The 16,003-nt window shown below is 36.3% G+C and overlaps 1 protein-coding gene across 4 annotated transcripts in view; it reads right to left on the bottom strand.

The window, feature by feature from the left end:
• Nucleotides 1-16,003, bottom strand: part of EFR3A (EFR3 homolog A) — an 89,851-nt gene that overhangs the window by 44,159 nt on the left and 29,689 nt on the right. For all 4 annotated transcript variants that reach the window (XM_075705398.1, XM_075705399.1, XM_075705397.1 and 1 more), the window contains 3 exons: nucleotides 15,318-15,468; nucleotides 6,412-6,533; nucleotides 2,738-2,887 (listed from right to left, as the gene is read on the bottom strand). In XM_075705398.1, coding sequence (XP_075561513.1) covers nucleotides 2,738-2,887; nucleotides 6,412-6,533; nucleotides 15,318-15,468 — 423 coding nt within the window. The remainder of the gene's footprint in view (nucleotides 1-2,737; nucleotides 2,888-6,411; nucleotides 6,534-15,317; nucleotides 15,469-16,003) is intronic.

Raw genomic sequence — 16,003 nt, 5'->3', positions numbered from 1 at the left:
TCCACCATGGACCTCCATGGGCTGCAGGGGCACAGCTGCCTCACCATGGGCTTCACCGTGGGCTGCAGGTGAATCTGCTCCGGTGCCTGGAGCACCTCCTGCCCTCCTTCTGCACTGACCTTGGTGTCTGCAGAGCCCTTCCTCTCACATAGTCTCACTCCCACTGCAGTTTGTGCCCCGGTGTATTGGGAGAGTTTTTTTTTTCCCCCTTCTTAAATAGGTTATCCCAGAGGTGCTACCACCATCGCTGATGGGCTCAGCCTTGGCCATCAGCGGGTCCATCTTGGAGCCGGCTGGCATTGGCTCTGTCAGACACAGGGGAAGCTTCTGGCAGCTTCTCACAGAAGCCACCCCTGTAGCCCCCCCGCTACCAAAACCTTGCCACGCAAACCCAATACAAAAAGGAATACATTCTAATCCACGTCTAAAACAGAATTTATATGAATGTTGTAGATATATGGGAAGGTTCTGAAGTCAAATCTACAAGTGCTAGAGCGTCCTCCTGCCTTAAATAAGGCTGGCATGTTTAGCTTTGCAGTTACGAAGAATATGTTACAAACTAAGTGAATCTCCAATTTCATACATCCCTTCCCCATTTTAGAGATGGACATAAATTGACATACATGATTGACTCTTCTGAATTTTATTCTAGAAAACTTGAAGGAAGGAGGGAGAGTCTTTCAGGCAATGCCTTATACTATACTAAAGCATGCAGGACAATTATTTTGTAGTACAGAATCATAGTGAAATACAACTAAGAAAAAACCCAATCTGATTTTTAGAATATGTTACACTTGCAAATTTTTCTGACAGTCAAGTAACTAGAATGTGCATTCAGATACATGGACAAAAAAATGACATCCACAAATACAATTATCTTTTAAAAATGTTTAAATATTAAATTCTTAACTCCAAAGTGCATCTCATCTGACATATACTCAGAAGAATCTTGAATTAAGCTATTAAGGTTCCAGAAGTAAAAATTACTGATCTTTAAGGTAAGCTTTACCTATGTGTACTTCAGCTTTAACGAAAAATGGTTATTTTCTATGGATTTAAATTAGGGGTATTTTCTGGAATTTCTGCTCTTTCCCAAATAATGCTTTGATTCCATCTGCCAGAAAAACATGCTTCTTACTCTTACTCTTTAAAATGCCTCTGTTTGTGCTCCACAAATATGAAGTCACATATAAAACAAGATGAGAGATTCCCTGTAACATCATTTAAGGCCAGCAGATCAACAATTTATACATAGTTTTCAGCTTTTGTCATATGCGCATCTGAAAAATCTTTAGTCTTTTTTTCTGTTGAGTGTGCATTACAGAAAAAGTTTCAAGCAGCAAGTTCAGATATTTAACTAACAGTTGCTTTTTGACAGATTTGTTTTCCTACCACCACTATTGCACTTCTCAACAAATGAGAAAAATTAGTCCAGCAGAACATATAAACTGATCAGCTTTAAGCGGTTGATCCAAATCCTATTTCAGGATTTCAGTTTTTCCATCAGTAGTTAGTTTAATTTTGCTACATAAAGTGTGTGCTTGAGTGCACTGTAAAGAGTAGCAACGGCCCACCTGCATCTGGAAGCCCTGTAAGAGCAACCAAAGGCTAACAAGGCTCTCCTTGTTCAAACAGCAGTTTCAGAAACCTTTGTCTCTTATTCAGATCACTCTTCAGATGTAAAATCCAAGCGGATATTTCTGTACATACTGTGTGGGCTCTCAGTTATATGCAGTAAATAGATAAAGCATGGACAGATAGACAACTATCGATTTTAGTCATTCAGTCTGCAAAATTGCTTTAGAGAAGAGACAGGTACTGGCAGTTAGAAATAAGAAGAAAAAGAAGGTTGAGGAATGAAAAAAAAAAAACCCAAACCCACCATCAAAACCCAAACCAAAAAAAGAGAAACCTGACAGATTTAGCAAGCTGAGTGTCATGTGAAAGTATGAAACGTGTGTTGTTATAGGAAGGCTGCTGAGCCTACTTACCAAGCAAGTTTTGAAGCAGCTATGGTTGGACATAAAACAAACATTTAAGCTTGTTTGCACAGCTGAAGTTGGTTTCATGGAAATTTCCCAGTGCTAGCAATAAACACTTTTTATACCTACATAGCATTTAGCCACAAATACAGACATGGACCAAAAAAATGACTTTTCAATTGTAAGGTGACTGGCATATCCTCAACATCAACTATCAGAGAGATCTTTTTTGAAGGCATACCTGGCAGGTAATATGCCTAGGAGTCATTGAAAGCAAAAAAGGAGAAGGGTGTCTACATATAAATAAATTTTAAATCCTCACTTTAAGTACTGTTGCAGACACGACAGACAGTTGTTACTAATGGCTAAATGGGAATTAAACCCTCAATTTTTAACAAATGTAACCAGCAAAATCATTTGAGTCACTTAAAAGCCTGTGCTTACTAATCTCTGTAGTTGATGTTACAAAACACAGAGTGTACAATTTTTAACAAGTCTAAACAGGGTTATACAATTCCTGGAGAAATTTTTAGGCCAACAGAATCTAGAACAAGTGAAACGAAGGCAGTGGAAAAAACATTAAGACAAGAAGCATTAAGAGCATTTAAGCAGAGCAGTGCTATCAGTTTCAAGGAGACTCATCTAGTAAATATCAGTAGTTATTTCCACTAAAAAGAAAAGGAAAAGGTATCTGTAACCAAAACTAAGCCTAAAGATTGCTTAAAAAACATGCCAGTGACCAGGAATAAAAATACCTGTCAATATCTTCTATTTTCTGCATATTAAACAGCAATGATGGTACTATCTTGTCCATGTGCTGAGGTTCCCATATAGTTGCTCGAAGTTCATCATTAACTGTTTTTCGAACCACTCCCTGAATGCCCCTGATTCCAGCAATTCGGATCCTAAGGAAGGAAAAAAGGAATTACCGAAAAGGAGAAACACAGGCACCTCCCAGTATGGCTGTTTACCTATTAAGCAGCAGTAATTATGTAGTGTGGAATTTCATTAGGCTCTCAAAAGCAGTAATTTGGAAATTTGGCCAATTCATTAAGGTTGGCCACATTGCCTTTAAACACCTTTATAGCTCATAAGGAAGCTGACAAAACAAACTGAACAGAAGATGATCTGTAAGGATAATGCTGACAGTGATCAATGAATACTCAAACTGTGTATATCACCTCCAAAAGAAAGTCACATGGGTAAGACCCCACCAACTCTACGCAGTTTACTACCCATCAGTTGAAACTGCACAATCTCAACCCATTCCAGCGCTGAAGAAAAATATTGTGAAGTTATCACAGTACAGCTGAAGCAATAGGTACCAGCGCCATGTGATCATGTCATTAAAAGTTCTAATTAAGGCTGTGGATTAATCATAACAAATCTTTAAAGATTTGTGCAAGATTCACAGGATGGAAAGTAAAGGCTAATTCTAACAACTTAAGCCTGATGTACAAAAGGAACCACCAGTTTTATCCTAAAACTGTTTGAACCGAATTAACTGAGAACTGATCAACAACAATAAAACAATAAAAAGGAAAAAATAATATAAGGTCTAAAAAAGACTTAGTCTAGCTGTTAGCTGTTTTGTTTTCTTGAACAAAAATAGTTTGCAGGAGAATCTGTACAATGAAATGAATGGCAAAATATTCTTTTTTGAAGTGGTAATAGCAAATTAGGCATTACAATAAATGGTAGGAAAACTTACTGAAAACAAGTGGAAGAAAGGGTGATACAGCAATCAAGTGAAATAAGCCCAAGCCTTGCTAAAATTTGAAATTATGTCTACTAAAATCCATCCCTCATTTTTTAAAATCTTAATTTCAGTATGGACAACACATAACTAGACTTTGTTCAGTCAAATTTGGTGCATTAAAACATTTGCTAGATGAACTACAGAGCCAACTAAACTCTGTAATTAGTATTTTTGTTTAGATTCCCATTTGTAAACACTTAAATCTGTAGCCCCCTGTTTTTCAGCTATTTCTGAACAAAGCCATGTGCATTCAATATGGATCTGGTACCATTCCAGACCTTTCAAGACAGTTTTAATAGGGTTACATACAAAACAGGGAAGAGGGATGCACAAACATCTAGAAAAGCACTTGCTATTGCTGTACTACAACTACAGTGCTGTATCCAGTATTAAGTTTTCAATATTAAGGATCTAAGATTGACATTTAAGACACAGAACTTCCAAAATTCCATTACTGAAACTTTTTTCTTTTTAGTTATTAGCTCTTAAGGTAATCAAGTTTTGCTGATACTGTGGCTTTAGATACATTAAGTACTTGCACTAACCTCCACTGCTGGAAGGGAAATCTCACTTACCAAGTGAGATTCAGTTTCAGACTCAGAAGCCTACATTACCTGACTACATGTGTAGATGATGTTCAAGCTCCCATTCAAGCCAGCCAGTTCAGTGGAACCTCAAGCTATGCAGGTGAACAGCAACTCCAGACGTCTGTTTTAGGATGACCTGAATTACTGTCTAGCCCCCATCAATGGTATCGACTACTTCTGATACCTGCATTTAGAATTGTAATCTGTAGTCATAGCTCAACTATTTTCCTGAACTACCTCAGTACCTACAGCAAATCCGGTATGCCAACTCCAAGAATGGCTGCAGTTCATAAAGATCTCTTTCAAAAGAGATACACATTCAGACTGTCTAGGATGATGTAGAAAAAAATCATATTGCTATATATTTCATTAACCTGAGTAAAAAAAATGTGATTCACATGGGGAGAAAAGGCCACACTTCTATGTACTGGAGTGCCACCCGCACTAATTTCATGTTCTTACTATTGTACAGGAGGTTGCAAAATGAGGGTTGAAGTACTGAGGAAGCATGAAATTTCACCACATACAGGAAAGGTTTCATTCCTCTAAAGGCAGCTTAGATAGGTATTAAAGCAGAGATGACATTTAAATCATGTACAGTCTTGTGTCACTAGGAAGAAATTCCTCCCTGTCTAAGGGTACATCCAGCATTGCAAACTGAAGCACAGATAACAGTGCAGGCTGACAATCTGAAGAGCAAAAGATTAGCAGAGTTTTCTTATTACTCCTACAGCAATCACACCTTCGAGGTATTTTACTTTGGGGTATCCTTATGAATAGTAGTAGATCATACTTGATAGATGAATCAGGGATGTACTAGTCTCTTAATTCCGTCCATGTTCTAGTTCATTACTAGTATTACCTCTCATTTGCAAGGGGCAATGAAAGTGAAAGTAGTATTAAAAATCCTGAGCTGAGCTTCATATCCTAACGTCTTATGAAATGTTTTACAGTAAGTAGTTTAACACTTCTGGTTTAGTTTCACTAAGCCTAAAAAGGCAAAAATCTCAAAAAGCTCATTAAAACATTTATAAATACTATTTGTGACCATCAGCTTCAGGTAAATGTACTGTACCTGACAGAAGCCTAAGTAATGAGGTAGGTGGATGATAACTGGCTTCACTAGTGACACCAGCTTAAGAAGTTTCCATCCCCTTTCCCCTTTGGGCCCTGAGTACAATTTACCATCCCTTCAGTTCTTCCCCCAAAAATTCATGGGGTCATCCTGTAAAACCGTTCACTGGAATAAACTTCCAAAAGGGAAAGGGAGTGGGGTCAGGGGGGAAGTACAGGAGAAGCAGGCAGATTTACTCCTAACCCTTTTAGAGACTAAGTTTACAGCAGAACCCTATGTACAGCAATAGGGCAACAATTAAGATAGCAGTAAATTACAAAATATAAGGAGGAATGAACCAGAAGACTAAAGGAGGAATGCATTTTTTTGTTTTGTTTTTTTTTTTTTTCCCCCCTAAGTGAAGTACACAGTATTCCTTCTTTCTGAAAATACAATTCACAGATTTTTGAAACTGCAAACTAAGAAAAATCGTTATGCATTGCAGCTAACAGAACAACAGCACACCCAAAGGGTTGAATAAATGTTCAGCACATGGATTTTTCATAGTTGGCTGAACAATTTAAGGCACGGAAATAGAAAAGATGAGTGCAACAGAGATGCAAATCACAATCTGAAAAGCCTTAAATTTTCTAAAATGCTCAGGAGTTAAATACTGATTAACAATTTGTATAAAGAACACATCGCTAGGGGGAGCTGAAGTAAAAAAAATTGTGGTGCTTACATAATAATGTAAAAATTTGTAATACTAATTCCTGAAGGCATTTCAGTTTCACACACAGTATCATACTGCAGATATCTAAGAAAATCCAATTTTAAAGAGTAAGTCTCAAACAGCAAACTCAAAATATGCTTTTGCTATTCATATTTCATATTCATATATTCATATTTCCTGCTATTTACAAAGTCAGACTTTCAATTCCTTCCTATGGAATGAACTATTCCATAGGAATATCATAATAAAAAGCTGTATTATAAACTGTATTAACATGCATACAGAATGGCACTTACTCAGTTTGTATTTCTGGATCGTGGTCACATGAATGACACATGGCACTGAATCGAGACACAAAGAAGTCATAGCGTCTGTGATATGAAGGTGTGTCTTCCTCAATGTTGGCAAACTTGACAAACTGGAAAATGAAATACATTAAAAGAGCTTTTGATACCAATTTCCTAAGCTTCATTTAAGAACATAAAACATGGCATTAGGAAAACAATACAAATTTCACAATACTTAAATATTTAACTTCAGAGAAGAAAAAGTTAAATTGGAGACTTTTCTTTTTAAAGATTTTCCAATAGATCTTCATTTAGATCATTATGAAAGGGTGCAACTGCATGTAATACAACATACTATGCAATATGGAAACATCTAACACTTGAATATTGAGTGTCACTGATTCATAGAATCACAGAATCATTTAGTTTGGAAAAGACCTTTAAGATCATCGTGTCCAGTTGCTGACCTAGCACTGCCAAATCCACCGCTAAACCACGTCCTCAAGCACTACATCTACACGTCTTTTAAATACCTCCAGGGACGGTGACTTAACCACTTCCCTGAGCAGCCTGTCCCAATGCTTGACAACCTTTTCAGTGAAGAAATTTTTCCTAATATCCAATCTAAACCTCCCCTGGCACAAATGGAGGCCGCTTCCTCTTGTGCTATCATTTGTTACTTGGGAGAAGAGAGTAACACCCACATCACTACAGCCTCCTTTCAGGTAGTTGTAGAGAGCAGTCCAAGCAATCAAATGGTATGCTGTCACCAGCAGGTTAACTAGCAACATTCTGACTTATCAAAATTCAAGGGAAATAAACTTGGAGACATTCTGTCAATTCTGTCTATCTTTACAAAAGGGAAAAAGGAGGAGTCAGAGAATTATAACTGAGTCAACTTTAATCCCACTCACAGAAAGACACTGAAAAAAAAAAAAAATTCCAAATTGCAAACTTCTACAACATAACGAAGGGATAACTAACAGTCAACATGGATTTGTCAAGAACAAATCACATCAACCCAGCCTAAATTATTCCTATGACAAGGAAATAGATTTTGTGAATCCAGATGAAGCAGCATCTGTCATATCTTAACTTCAGTGATGCTGTTGACAAAAAAAAATTACACAAAATTCTCAAAAGGAAGCTAGAAAAACCCTGCCAAAAGAACACTCTCCATAAGATAGATGCAAAAGGGTTTGGAAAAAACATAGAAACACTTGTAAATCATCAAACTACAATAATGTATTGAGTGAACTTCTGAAGGGGCCTGTCTTGAATACAGTAGTATTTGAATTTCACTAGAGACTTAGATGACAGAGCAGGCTCATCCAATTGCAAGGAACACTAAGCTGGCCAGAGCTGCAAGCACACTGGATGCCTGGTTCTTGACAAACTGGAAATAGGACCTGAAAAATCAAGGAAGCAATTTAGGAATGACAAAGGCAAAACACCATTTTAAGACAGCTATAGAAAAAGAAGCCAGACACAGCTGAATGCAGAAAAAAAACCTTACGGTTATAATAAACTGCACATTTAACAAAAGTCAATGCCATTATACTGGCATAAAAAAGAAAACAATATATTGTGATACAGCTGTATTACCCATGACACCTATGAAGAAATTTTTACTACCTAATTTGCACTAATAAGCGATTAGATGAAGTACTGCATCCAGTTGAAGCATCTCAGCTGAAGATGGTGATTAACTGATACAGTCCTTCAATTACTCAAGGGATGAACAAAGCTTTAGATAAACACCTGTTAAAAAAGATTGAAAGACATTATCTGGTCTAGAGCTGCCTGAAAGATATTAGTCTTACAATGTACAGAAGATAGCTATAAAAAGAAAAGAAATAAATGGTTTTCTTTATCCAACGATAATAGCAAAAGCAATAATGGGCTTGCAATGAAGCAAAGGCTACCTAAGTTAGACATTAAAAAACCCCTCCTTTCTAAAAGCAAGCAGACTGCCTAAAGACATTTTGGATTCTCCACCACTGACAGTTTTAAGAACAGACTACAGAGGGAAGAAAAAAAGGAAAGGAAAGGTTGTCAGGAAAGGTTTAACATAGTGCTGGTTCTGCCCTGAAGCAGAGAGGTGTCCCACTAGGAACCCTCCACCTTCTCCACCCCAGTACGCTTCTTACCAGTTACTAAGCACAGGCTGAGGCATTTCTTGTATACTCACCGAGATGTGGAGATGGCTTTTGTTCAGCACACTACCCCCATACATCTAGACAAGCCCAAAGTACTTTAGCATAGTCTACAGCATACTGATCTGTGGCGGTTTTGAGGTAGTTTTCAAGCTGAAAGCTGGGTATTTCAGGAAAAACCACCACCACTTTTTCTACTCCTTTTTTAGTCTTTTTTCTGTTTTATATAGAACACTGATCCCTTTCAACTGCACTACCAGTTCACCCACTGAAAGCTACAGGCGCAGCTGAAAATGATACAGTTTGTAAACTATGTTCTCGGCCATTAATGAAAATGGAGCAAAACTGTATAATACTAGTCCATTTTACATGTCGTTCTGTAGGGAATATCCTGCATAGCCAGGTGGTAAGAAAGTGACATACAGACAAAAAACAATTCTGTATAGTCTACTGCCACAGTTTGAAAGACAATCCACAAACAGCAACTGTGCTTCCCCCCCGAAACACAGTGAGTTATAAAAATGGTCGTTTGCTTCTCAATAGACCCTGGAAAATGCTTGAAGTGCCTTACATCTCACTGGTTTGTTTCATGGAATTGTTAATTACAAAACAGAAATAGATTTTTGGAAGTGTTTTTGAAGACAGGAGCCTAATTAGTCTTTACAATTTAATAAAGCCTAAAGTCCAGGGGTTAAAAAAAAAAAAGAAAAAAATCAGTATCATATTAGTATTTTCCAGACATTCAGGTGTTCAAGTCTACAACTGATTCACCCAAACTTCCATAAATGCATGTAAAAGAGTAGAAGCAAAAAGTTTAAAGAACACAAAACATTATAGGAGTGGCCACAAGAATATTAACTCATCTAGCATTTAATATTAGCATAGTAACATTACCTAAAATACAAAATTATTTGATTGACAGGATCTTCCAACATGAAAACTTAATAACTCTAATAACTGTTTTGCTAGAAGAAAGATTTATTGTACCAAGAAGTTGCTTTGTAAAAATAAATGATGAATTTAGGCCAAGAAACTGTCAGGGACTCTCTCTCTCTCGCTCTGGACATTTCTCCTACATCACAGTGTAGCTTTGTAGCAGGGAAGCAAGTACCCAGAAGTTATACCTCTCAAAATGGCACACACAGTAAAATGTCCAGAAAAGGCAGAATTTTTTTATTTCCTCGTGTGTAACGAAACAATTTCACCCACTCAACATAAAGCATTTCTGAAGCCTATTCCAGGATTAGCATTCAGATGACTGAACATTTAGGCCACAGGAGAGCTAACTGAGACAACACTGTCATTCAATAAAGTATAAAATTTCTATAATGAAATGGAATTGTAAGTTTTTACAGTACACATTATTCTATACTGTCTCCTTGCTTAGTAGTGGTGCTCTTAAGCTGTTATTGTTGTTAAATAAAGAATACTTTACTCCTAAGCACCCAAGGTATTTCCAAGTATACTTCAAATACAAAAATCATTCAACCTAAAAAAGGACAAAACGCCTATGAAAGTCCATGCACTTGCCTGGGTTATGCTTACAAAGCTTTTATAGATGTAAATGTGTCATTCAGTCATAGTAAATGCTTGCAATCACACACTGGTAATTTAAAGAAGTTTTACCAGTACAAGCATCTTCTATATTTGTACAATTAAGAAGGTACGAAAAGGAAGTTAACATTGGTAATATCTTATTTCCATTAATTTTGAAACAAATAAAATTCAATCAGTATAAAAACATATAAATCTATCATGAAATAAAGAAGGAGCATGTTATCTATCAGAAGATGTTTGTTCCAAACTGAGTCAAGAAAGTTGGATCATATTCCCAGGGAGAGAGAGAGAGATTGTGTGAGTCCTGTAAGTAAATCATCTAAGTTCTCAACTTAAATTCCTAAGGACATAATTTCTTATATATATTTCTGCTGTCTTATCACTCTTATGTAGCCAGTACAGTAGGAGAAAAATCATAACTTTTAATGCACCCTGGATGTCTTTAAAGGTCAGGTTTTTGCAGCATTTTAAGAACACACAATCAGCATACACCACATTTGAGTTATGTTATTTAAAGTATCTCCTTGTAAAAACTGTAGGCTGGATCTGAGCAGTATTTTTTTTTATATCTGAGCTCCCCAGTCTGTCTTCTACAGCCTGCAATTTTCTCATGTTTCAGATGGGGGAAAGGAGGTGCTGATGCTGATAGCACCATCTTTTATAGACAAAGCTGCTGTATTTTATTATTAGGAAACCATCACATAGGAAGACATAAAATTCTATAAACATAAGACTCAAACTACACAGTACTGCATTAATGAGAAGTATATGAATGTATGTATGTATGTACTTCACCAAACACACGCAAAAAGGACAAACACTTCAACTTTTCTAAATAGAAAAGTTTCAAACACTGGATTCATACATTAACTTCACGAACACAGTATTAAAATGATCACAATAAATAAATATAGGATAAGGTTCTCAGCAACAGAAATTGGCGATTAATAGTTAAGGTCACCTGACACTCCCATTTTGAGTTTTACTGGAATGGGATGGATAGCTTCGCATTCTATTTTACTTCATGCCACTTGGATGAAAATTATCCTGAACGCCACATGTGCAGTTCTGTAACAAAGTCAGTAATGGTATGTTGGCTTACAGGGCCACATTAGTGTGGGTACGAAACTGCAAGACCGGAGAGCACGAGCATGAGGTGGGGGAAGCAATACTTAGCTGTGAATGACCCCAAAAGGACTGCCTAAAGCAATTTATCCAGCATCACTCAAATTCTAGTAGACGCAGACATAGAATTTAGAAAATAATTTAATAACCTACAGGATAAGAAATAGTGCTTTGTGTAATTCTGTTTCTCTGTACCTTTAACTCCTATTTAAAAAAAAAAAAAAAAAAGAGCAGGGATCCTAGAGATGAAATACATCACTACAAGCACATAATTCTGTACTGGTACATGAAATGAAAGAAGCATCTTGTAATAAAGGTAAGTTTCCACCACATGCTTCTAGATTAGCATGCTGCACACAAGCAAGACAAACAAATGAGTACTCTACTGGGAATATTAATTCTGACATTCTTTAATTTCACAGTGTTGACATTTTATACTGTTTTTACATATACATGCACTTCAATTTTGCCAAAAACAACTGTTTTTTTAAACCATACTAACAAATATAAAAATCTTGTTATATCAGGCACTGACTGGTCGCTTTTCCACTTGGAATACTGCTTGTCTTCTTTCAAATAACAAATGATGACAACTAGCAATAACAGTCACCTTCTCATGCACAGGAAGCCCAGCACTGTCACTGATGGTATCATTATTTCACTGCTCCTAAGAAGAAACTGCCCTTCTAAAATGAAGCACCCTACCAACTAAAGAAAGAATTTGTGGTAAATAATTTAAAATGTGGTAATACTGGGTTCTACATATATCTGGTATTTTTCAGACAAAAAAACCATGGTTTATTATCAAAATACAAAGAAGAATTCACCCTGTCAACATTTCAAATTAGCCTAAAATGTTTTGTACTCAACCGAGTTTTGTCAACATAGTTTAAGATGAAAATTTTCCTAAATTATGCACCCCATTGTTTTTGACCAGCTGCTCACTAAAGAAACTTTCTGGACCCTCTCTAAAAAAAAAAAATGACAGAAAATTAAAAATATTTTAAAAAAAGAATGATCTCTTGTCCCAAAAAATTTTGACCACAAGTTCAAAGATTTTAAAGCTGTTCACACCTATACAGGAAAACCAAGCATAATTAATTCATTCTATCCTAGCAATATAACCACTGTGGATCTAAGCAATACATTTCATTATTTGTACATGAGAGAGAGAGATGTTTTACATTGTATTAGGTTACTGAAATTCTGTAAAATGGTTAGAGAAATTCAGTATTGCCATAAGTTTCTAAGTAAAAGCTTATTGCAGTCAGCCTTCAGATTCGGTAATACTTAAGCCAAGGAAATCTCATTTTTTCCAACCACATTTTTTCAGTTTCCTCACCAACATATGCTATCCTAGCACAAGGTTAATAAAAATATCTTCCATGATAGAAAGACATTTTGAACGTCATAGATACTGCCAATTTGAAATCTGGTCTACTTCAAAAAAAGTACAATCCAACATATCCACTATTGAGTTTCACCTGTTTTCAAGTATCTGCCTATATAAGTAGATTTAAAATTATGTTATTTAAAAAAAAAAAAAATCACTGCTGCTGTAGGAAATAAGCTAACATAACTTACATATGCAACATATAAAAAGTCATAGGAATTAATCATATGTAACCTGAGGATCAGGCATAAAAGTACATAAATGAAAAACAAACAACTTCTTCTAAAACAGTAATCTTCAGGTTTGCTTTTTAGAAGTAAATAAACTTAAAAAATGAAATCTAACTTCCAAAAAGAATTTAAGAATTTAAGAAGTCAAACAGCTGAGTGAAACTTTTGCTTTTTTGTAAGACATACAGTACCAAGTAGCATAAGTTCTGCATCCAAAACCAAATATTTGGAAGTCAGGGAAAAAACCCTCTAAGACAGTGGGAGTTTCCAGATCTTTCCAAGACTTTAAAAGTACTCAGAGTCACTCAGTACACAGATTTGTTTCATTTGAAACCCTGACTTCTAAGAAATCACAAGAGTCCCCACAACTGAAGCAAAATTTGTTTGTGAGGCTGAAAAAAACCTACAACTCAAGTAAGACAGTCAAATATTACTTGAAAGACATCACTCCCTTTGTATCCCAGTGAAGATTTGACAGTCAGCTTTGGGATGGAAAATAATCAAGATCTACTTACAGCCACAATCACACTCTTTATCTTTTTAAGTGTAAGCAGACTATAAATCTGTATTGGCCTGAAACTGAGTTTAACCTAAAAACATTATGGAAACTCTTCCAAAGTTTGCCTGACTTTTCACCAGTTTATTTATTCTTCTCTTCCAGACAATACCAGTTTCCACTTCAAAGTGGTACACCAGAATAACTAAACCACACAAAACATTATTCAGTCACTCTACCAGCTCTACTCTTTTGGGTTTTTTTGTTTGTTTGTTTGTTTATTTCCTTCAGGAGGAGAAGAAAAACTAAAAAAGGCTAAATGTGATAGTAAACTTTCTCCATGTCTGACAAAATTTATTTAAGAACACAGTAGGTCAGTGTCCCTGGTAACAGACAAGCTGTCAGTGCCAATACACACTCCTCCTCTTGAATCAACACAAATTGACTCTAGCTTTTCTCTCCATTGACTATAGAAGGCACCTAGGGAAATTAGGATAATTAGCCTAAATTAGCCTTTGGAATACTGTTGAAGAGCTGTATAGATTCACTCACAGAATTTGACATCTTATTTAGGAAAACATAATTATTTTTGGTTACTGAGTTTTACAACAGACAAACAAAAATTATCTCCTAATTTAGGATGTCCGTTAATCTGCTTTGCTCATAAAAGACTTCATTAGGAACTGACAAGGATATCAAACAGATTACCATAAGGTGGAGTTCTGTTCAATAACATTCGTTTGGAAGTGATGTGTGTCTCATACATCACAGTGCAGGTTGGCAGTAACTATTTGCCACCAAGGTAAAACTGGAAAGTGATGTACATCTTGCCATTTGGCAGCCCAGGAAATAAGTTCCAAAGCTATTTCCCTAAGAGGTTTTGCCCAGGCATTATTATACAAACAAATCAAAAGCAGCAGGGTAGTCTGGCTCAAAGCTATTAAAATAAATAAATAAATATATGTATCTCATTACCATCAGTAAAGCTGCCCTGTTACTTTGGAGCACAAGGGCACACTCCTCCCCCACATCAGAGCAAGAACTCTGCATTCTGCCATAATAAGAAATTCTACTCCCAAGTAGCATCACTCTACTACACCCTCCTGTCTCCCTGAACTGCAACGCCATTTAATTCCATCAACTGGGAATCATGCCCACAGGAAAGCCCAACAGTTTTACAGAATCCACAAAGAACACCCACACGGCTAACAATGGCAACGTACAAGAAATGCAAGCATTATTATTTTACTCATGTAAAAGCAATCACTTTAAGTTAAACAGTCCACATCACAATCCTGGAATTTATGAGATTCTATTGTACCAGCTGGAAATACAATGATTAGAAGGGAAGTACGACAGAACTATAATACTGATTGCACCCATCACTCTGGAAAACCAGATCTCCAGATCCTCATTTTGACACTTTTAGTTATGCCCTTCAAGCCTGGATCTGAATTCTGAAATATTTAAGCTGATAAGATGTGAGGTTATAAGAGTGAAAGTGTTTGCCTCCTGGCTACTTTTTAGCTAATAGAAATCTTTCTGTGTAGTGTCAGTGCTGTGGAGAAGGCTGTTATTTCCTCCTCCTCACACCATTGCTCTCTCTGCTGGAGAGCAAGAAAACACTGTCTTACCTATACAATGGCTTCAGGTGGTCTGTTTAAAGATTCAAAATATGAATTCACAGAACAGCTTTCCTGTTCCTTCCGGAAGAAGTAGTTATTTCTGCAGGGGATGCGCCCAGACATCAAAAGAATTTTAGAGACTAAATGGAAACAGTTTTTCTGCCTCCAGCTGGTATCTGCTCTTTGTTTAGGCCCAAATAGCATACCCTGCCACATACAGAATCTTCTCAATTCATGCTAACTGGCAGATCCTGTGTGACTTCTGAAACTACTCTCCCATAGCAAATAAACAAAGATTTATTCTGATTTGATTTAGTATTTGAGTTTACTCACAGAATTAGTTCCAAGAACTTGCAGCTTTGGTTCGCCTGATTCCAGAAGCTTGGCCACCATATGAAGGAAACTTTCCACAAATGGTTTTATGCTTTGAGAATGGCAAGCCATTAGAAGTTGGTCCAATGCTTCCATGGCAATTAAAACATACCTGAAAATTAATTATAGAGACTCACATAAACACATGCTACATTTATCATTACCTCAAGTAATTCAATTTAGGAACTTATACTACAAAAATTAGAAAACAAAGGGTGGAATTTAATTAGAAAACAAAAGGCATTTATTTTTGCATTATCTAAAAATTGAAGTTATTGGTATTTCCTACATTGATATTTTTTCTTTTTTTTTGGTTGGGTGGAACAGGGAGGAGAACAGAGTATTTTTAGAAGAGATGTCATAGTACTTGGTACTAGAGTAAATATAGTTCAATTTTCTTTTCTAGCACATTTTTTTTCCAACTACAAATCCCAGCTTTCTAGTCTACAGCTCCCCTGTCTATCCAAATCTCAGTATGGAAAGCCAACAACTTATTCATGCTCCTGCACAGTTGGACAACATGCTAAGTAAATGAAAAAGAGTAAAGAAAAGCAGGGAGGAAAATTAATTACCCTAAAGAATGGCCATTAACCCAGTCTACAAAGTTATAAAAATAACTTTTGACATCACGAAGGCCAATAGTGATG

The sequence above is a fragment of the Pelecanus crispus genome, chromosome 2 (assembly GCF_030463565.1).
Source record: "Pelecanus crispus isolate bPelCri1 chromosome 2, bPelCri1.pri, whole genome shotgun sequence".
NCBI classification, from domain to species: Eukaryota; Metazoa; Chordata; class Aves; order Pelecaniformes; family Pelecanidae; genus Pelecanus; species Pelecanus crispus.
Note: the sequence above shows the minus strand (reverse complement) of the source record. Positions and strands in the feature narration are given on the sequence as shown.